At 42.4% G+C, this 7,500-nt stretch overlaps 1 protein-coding gene across 1 annotated transcript in view; it reads right to left on the bottom strand.

The window, feature by feature from the left end:
- LOC138039248 (peptidyl-prolyl cis-trans isomerase FKBP8-like) overlaps positions 1-7,500 on the bottom strand; it is a 29,053-nt gene that overhangs the window by 2,471 nt on the left and 19,082 nt on the right. Inside the window, exons 7-9 of the mRNA XM_068885455.1 lie at positions 3,227-3,283; positions 2,755-2,844; positions 2,459-2,536 (exon numbers count right to left, since the gene is read on the bottom strand). Coding sequence (XP_068741556.1) covers positions 2,459-2,536; positions 2,755-2,844; positions 3,227-3,283 — 225 coding nt within the window. The remainder of the gene's footprint in view (positions 1-2,458; positions 2,537-2,754; positions 2,845-3,226; positions 3,284-7,500) is intronic.

Here is a 7,500-nt window from a genome sequence, read left to right as displayed (position 1 = left end):
TTTTTCTGTTCAGCAATTTAATCCTTCCCTTCCCTGGTCCCCGTTTTGCTTTCTGGTTCTTTTTCCTTACGAGCTTATTTTTAACCTACTTTAATAGTTCTCCTCAATAAAATATGGGCGGGGAATTTCTTCCTGCGGCACCCCTTCAGCCCTGTACTGAAGCCTCGTTAGGAAGGGGGAATATTGTTTCTTCGCTGGACTGGGTTAACTTGGCCCAGGGACATTATGGCAGCAACTATACCCCCTTGCAGTAAAGGCAAGAAGCACCTCCTCGGCTAGGCGCCCAGGCCCCTCGTCCGGTGGTCAATACGAGCGATGGGTATTATCCGCGCCTTGCCAATACATTCCCTGCCTCTCGTTTATACCCAAGTTGTGCCTATTGTCTTTTACTGCGCAGAAAAGCATTAATTACCATATAAGTAATGCTCCTGAACACGATTTGAGCCCACGTTCCGCGGATAGGTCCAAGAACGGCCGCTTTCGTGCTGGATGCAAGCACTGCCATCCCACGGGACCTTAGAGAGGTTAAGCTACTGGCAGAGTCAATTCTACCCTCTCTTCGCTAAGTCAAGCCACCGCATTAGAACAATCACGATTCGTCCCTCTCCACTCCCCTTCGGCGAGGTCTGCTACATGGGTTGTCCCTTCGCTGCTCACTGTCTCCAAAAACCGCGTTTCCCATATCATAATTCGCTCTCCGGGACAATGAGAGGCCAGATTTTCATTAAGAAGTTTTACTATAATGCGCGATTTTTTTCTTGCCACCATTTTTACGCCGAAAGTTGATATCCAATAACAATCGTAGAACGGGCGGTTCTTACCCCAAATATAGCATTTCTTTGCCAGTCACAGCGGATGAACTTTGGGCATACTTTCAACACAGCGACAACATATCTAGAGAATTCTACTTTGTTAAGTGGGCAGCCTAATAGACGCTATGAATAAATGGCAGACAAATCTCCCCACTGGCCTTAGTGAAAGTCATTATACAGGTTATGAATCAAATTGAGAAGTTGCGGAAGAAGCCTGAAAGAAATCCAGGCTTGAACCGGACAGGAATCAATGGGCGTGCGATTGCACTGCACTTGCTCTACCGCGAGCAGGCTCACTTGGAAATCGTACGCGCGAGTTACATCGCGGCGAAGCCGGCGAGAGGAATATGTAGAGGAAAAGTGACTTTTTGTCTCCCCATTCCTCTCGCCGGCTTCGCCGCGATGTAACTTACGCGCGTGATTTCCAAGTGAGCCTGCTCGCAGGCTAAACTTGCTCTACCACGTGAGCTATAGAGCCCTCTGCTAACTGGTCATCCGTAAGCTCGTGTAGGGGAATCTTTGTTCACATTTTTTGCATCATTAGCACAAGGCTATCGTTTTTTGATCAGTCAGGCAAGAATAAAATACTGGAAATTAAAAGCGTATTGCAAAATGAGCTATTTGACCCCGACATATTAGACAATCTCTAGGTAATGTTGCGTTGAAAATTCGAAATTTTACAGTAGTGTATGGGATTATTGGTGCCTTTGCCACCCAAGAATTTATCAGTTTTTGATGGCTAATAACTGGCTTGTTATCAAAGCTAAAAGGTTTCACTGAGTTTAACAACTTCTTTTACCTTTTGACTTCAATTTGCAATGCCTGGTTCTGTGAGCAAACGCGTATGTTAAATATAAACAATGACATGACACGACATGCATCCCATAATAGGTGAATGGAATACAATACGAACTTTCAAGCGACCAGCCCCAAGCTGCGTTGATAGCTCAGATGAAAGAGCAAGTCCAGCGTAATCACACGCTCATGACTTCTAGTCCCCTTTAAGTCTGGATTTTTTCAGGCTTCTTTCGCAACCACTCTAGTAGCGTCATTCGTTGACTGCACGTCACGGCGGTCATGTTGGTGTAAAGAAACGATAGCGATAAAGCCTTTTGGGAATTTGACTCTATTATTATGCAACACTTGAGCTACATGTACATTTTTCTATTGTTTTGGCACCAACATAGCCGTCTTACCACGTTAGTGCAATCAAAGGATAGGGAGCTTAAGCACGCTCGTTTTTGAGACGCGGACGGCAACCGGAAGAGAACATTTAGAGTGCCAGGACAGTGGTGTCTCCCAGATTTTTATACTAATCATCTCTAACGAAGAAAAAAAACTTAGCAGTGTAACTGTGGTTGTGAAGACACGTTAAAAGAGGAAACAGCTCACTTCCGGTTGCCGTCCGCGTCTCAAAAACGCGCGTGCTTAAGCTTCCATAATAACTGGGATGATCAACATCACCGAGACTTCCGTAATCCGTAGTTCAAATACATAAACATTTTATATATTCTTTCTATCAAAACTTCCTGCTGTGGCAATGCTTGTAGTTATCGTTAGCGTACAGGAAATTCAAAAGGATTCACGTGTGCCGCCCATTGGTGCATAAAACCAATTATGTTGAGCAAAATATATGCGTAACTCACTTTATTGCCAGGGTCAAACTGATCTGCCTTCTTAACATACCCTAGAGCACTTTCAGTTTCACCATTGGCCGCTAACACCTAGAACAAAAGGAAGCAATTGCAAAACTCAAAAGCCAAAATGACAAAGACAAGTCAGTTAGTCTCACTTTTGGCAATAAAATCATTCTTCAACAGTTTTCCTTTTCGCAAACAGTTTGAAAACGTAACGCCACATCTGCACGCCAAAATTCGCTACTTAGTGCACCAAAGCCCTAAAGTAGAGGCAGAATTGGGACTGAAATGAAACTTTGGGTTACCTTTCCTTTTCTAAACAAAGCTTTGACATTATTAGGATCAATCTGTAACACTTGAGAGCAGGATTTCTCAGCTGCAGAGAACGCTTTTATCTGCAAAATTTAAAAAAATTAAAACTTTGAAGAAGAAGTTTGGCAGGCCTCTCAAAAATAAGTTGGGACTGCACTGTACATGCAAGTTACTCCGCCTTTCATAAATCTGCAGAATCAATATCGGACCAACGGTTTTGCTCTTTGAAGTCCCCAATCATGTTTAGTGCGACATTTTGTGGACCGCTAAAAACAGAAAGTGATATGTGGACAATAATCAGTCAATCAAAATGCTGGATATGACTCATTACTACACTCAAGCTACAGTGATTGACGACTGTCAAAACTACCGCTGATTGCATTTTAGATTTCGAGTTCACAAGTTAATGAAGGACACAATAGACTCACTCAAGTCATCCACTTAAGACTTTTTTCGGTTTGTTACCTTCAACTGAGCAGCAGCCATATTGTTCCAACACTTCACACGCAAGCTTTGAACTTCCTACAGAAATGAAATTGTAACTTAAGAACATTTCCCTGCATACGACAGACCTGACCGGCCAGACCGGGCATTTTGAAGGACTAACTCTACAACGCCTTCAAATTAACACACTTCGAGGACAATACATACTCGTCGAGAAGAATCCAAGGCATTATCACGCAAGTGTTCCTTCAAATTGTTGCATTTTCTTTGCAAACTGACGGGTCTGGCCGGCCAGTTCTGACAAAAGGAAAGCGGCACCCTTAGACACAAGGCCTGTACATGTAGTCCTAATAAGTAATAGCACTTACGACGGATATATGCTTTTACTTATCTCAAGCTACTGCCCACAAAACAAATTTGAAACACAGAAACTGGAAACACTTTGAGAAGAAGGAACTGTTGAAAAACAACTTTAACAAGACGACAATCCCTTCTGAGATAATTTGATCAGTACTGGTGTACTGAGAGAAACTCTGGGACAACCAAGGTAGGCTCTCTTGCTGGGGTCTTCTAAGAATACGTTGGCACAAATCCCGGAAAAAAAGGAATTTACATGAATTTGTTCCCAATGACTGAGGAGGCCTGCATTCCTCCAAACACATCTGGATTCCTAAGGCCTTTCAAAAAACCCTCCAACCAACCAGACACCACACCCAAACAAAAACACCAATGGCACAATATTCGTTGACACACGATGCATCTTCCTGATTTCCTTTGCAAGAGGAGAGTAGTTGGTGATTTTCTCACTCTTTAGTCACCACTTTCCTATACCAAAGGCACCGAGAAATCAACAAACGTCCACTCCTGAGCTGCTTGATCCAACACAGTAACGTCTGGACGTTTATGTTCCATCTTTTAAGTTGCCTCAACACTTCTATCCCACCAGACCTCCAATTCCAATCCTCTGACACCCTCACCGCATCCAGAACCTCTTTAGACCACAAATCAACACCCTTCACACCATACTTATGACAAAGCTCCCAGTACGCCTTCAACCCAATCCGATAATGCCTTCTCTGATACTCCATCTGCGTTACACCGATGCAACCACTTGCCACATGGCCAACCGACTCCATCATCTTGGCACACACTCTACACTTTTGAACCTAAAGCCTCTTTCTCAATCATCGCCTGAAAACCTCGTTTGCAAAGCCTGCTCCTGAGCAGCAAAAACGCACCCCTTGTGCATGCTCTTCCCAAATATCCAGTTTTAAGCGACTGCCACGACCTCTCGCCAGCCACTTCAGTGACACCCATCTTAAACTTCCCATGCAATCTCTTCTCCCGAGACGTCTCCGTCCTTGCCGTTTCCAACCGCTTCTTGTACTCGTTCTTCGTTTCTCCCACTGATCAATCCCCTCCCGCCATCTTTCCTCCTCGTGTACAACCTCACTAGAAGCAGCAGTTATAGCAACTGTGTGATGGAGGTACAGCAAGGATCTTTCACGGCACTAGTTTTCTCCACAACAGGAATGGCTGCGGAGTATAAGAGATTCCACAGTAGACTAGCTGAGCTACTGTCACGTACACCTTATTCCAAAATGGCCGTCATTTTAGAATTCTTTTGGTCGATTCAAAGGAATATTTAACCTTGAACGAGGCCAAAAGGGCCAATTTGCAATCAAACAAAAGAACAATAAAATGGCGGCCATTGTGGAGAGGGTGTATGGTTACGCGCTAAGGTCTCCTTTGCCATTTTACGATCGGCATTACTCTGCTTCAGAGGTTCAAGAACCAAGAGACAGACTGTGAACATTCAGGAAAATGATCTTAGTATAGAAAGTGTAACGGCTGTTAGAATGTGACTTCGAATGCTTCATGATAGAAACGACCATTATAATGTGTTTTTATTGAGAGTTTTTAGGTTTAAACGATAGTTTTTTTTTCTTTTTTTCAATCAAACTGTTTATTAAACAATTAACAATTATTCGCCGAAGGCGAAGTGATTATCGGTGAATATTTACCGAGACGAAGTCGAGGTGAATATTCACCGATAATCACTGAGCCTGAGGCGAATAATTGTTTTAGTATAAATACACAGGTGATTATTTCAAAAAAGAGAGGAAAAAAAAAACATTTCAACGCGACTACTGGCAGCCATTTTGTCCGTCGAGGTGATTATCGGCTGATAATCCGAGATAGAGAGCCAATGAGAGCACGCGATTTTGTGTAATCACCTGTGTATTTATACTAATGATTCTTAAAGAATAATAATGTTACTAAGCAAGTTGTACTGTGTTTGTTAACTTTTGAAACTCTCGGGTTGCACACTTAGGGATGTTGTTTTCTAATAACAATAATAATAATAATAATAATAATAATAATAATAATAATAATAATAATAATAATAATGACGATAATATTATTATTAACCAGTTACATTCACTGATAGATTCACTGATACACTGAGAATATTCAGCAAGGACATCGGGATGAAATTTGGCATCGAAAAATGTGCTTTCCTGGTACTGAAACGTGGTAAGCTGGCACAGTCAGAAGGAATTACATTACCTGACGAGACTACGATAACAGCTATGAAAGAAGGTGACGGATACAAATATTTAGGAGTGCTTGAGGCGGACGGTATGTTGCAAGACCAGATGAAGAGAAAAATCGGGAAAGAATACTTAATACGTCGGGTTAGAAAAGTTGCGCAGTCGAAGCTAAACGGTGGAATCCTGATACGTGCCATGAACACCTGCGCAGTGTCCCTTGTCATATATGAGGAGGGTATAATCATTTGGAAGGAATAAGAACTCCAGGAGTTAGACGGCAGAACAAGAAAATTACTAACAATGAAGGCGGCCTCAGTTTCATCCACGGGATTGTGTAAAGCGACTCTATGTTCCAAGGAAAGAGGAAGGAAGAGGCCTCTTCTCTGTAGAAGACTGTGTCAATTAGGCAGGAATATTGCGGGAGACGTATGTCCAATCCAGTCAGGAAAAGGTTTTGAAAGCAGTCAGGAGGAAAGGAGTTGAAAACCAAGAAACAGCTGCCAGTTTCAAGGAAAGGAGGAGAACTGAAAATAACCAAGGGTGGAACGAGATGCCATTGTACGGGCAATTTGAGAGACAGAGCGAAAATCAAAGAAATGATGAACATGGACTTGGTTGAAAGAAGGAAAGTTTAAAAGAGAAACAGAGTCTCTTATTGTTGCAGTGAAGCAACAAGCAATAAGAATAAACTACGTAAAAGCAACGATCGACAGGTCACAGGCCGATCCCAAATGCAGAACGTGCAACGACAAAATCAGCCACATTGTGAACGCGTGCCCGAAACTGACGCAAAAAATATACAAAACGAGACATGACAACGTAGCTCGGGCAATTCATTGAGACCTGTTAGGTATGATCATGTTCGTATCAGTGTACTTGAAAATGAGGATTGCAAGATGTTGTGGGACTTCAGTGTAAGAAAGGACCATGAGATTGAGGCTAGGAGACCGGATTTATTAATCATCGACAAAAGAGAGAACAAATGAATGGAGGGGGTAGTTTCTAAAGAAACTGTGGTGCTGCGTCGGTGGGGAAGTAGTATACAAAATTTTGGTTTTATAAAAGGAGTTGATAATGTAAATTGGCCACCGTACAGAGATTCTAAAAGCTAAGAGGAATTCGTTCAGGCTCTATTTTGCGTTTCGCCAACTCCGCAGTACGTAGAATCTCTGTACGGTGGCCAATTTACATAATCAACTCCGTTGATAAAACCAAAAGAGACGAGAACAGCTGCCAAATTATAGACGTGGCAATACCGGAAGATGAAAGGGTGAGAGTAAAAGAACACGAAAAAGTAGAAAAATACCAAGACCTCGCGAGAGAAATTCGAAAGATGTGGGGAGTAAGGACAAAGGTGAAGACGAACACCGATTTAATAGAATGTAAACAGCAAGCAAAGCGTGAGGTCTCGTCGGAAAAAATCCACCGTTAAAGCCAGATGGAAAGAGAAAGGGTTATATTTTATTGATGAAAGAGTTGTTGGAGGACAAAGGATATGCACATTTGCAATTATCGTGCCAAAATTGGAGGGACCAAGTTTCTAAGATAGAAAAATCTATGGGTAATGTTCCATATATTATCAGGAGGAACACAAGGAGAGAAGAAGTGATGCAGAGAGGTTTGATAAACGAAATCCACTGATGAACATCTCGACAAATAGGGGCATATCCAAGGATACCAACGAGGTGCTAAAGAGGGATGTGCGGGCACTGTTGACAACTTATTAATTGATCGGATGGT

Source organism: Montipora capricornis, chromosome 2, assembly GCF_036669925.1.
Source record: "Montipora capricornis isolate CH-2021 chromosome 2, ASM3666992v2, whole genome shotgun sequence".
Classification (NCBI taxonomy): Eukaryota; Metazoa; Cnidaria; class Anthozoa; order Scleractinia; family Acroporidae; genus Montipora; species Montipora capricornis.
Note: the sequence above shows the minus strand (reverse complement) of the source record. Positions and strands in the feature narration are given on the sequence as shown.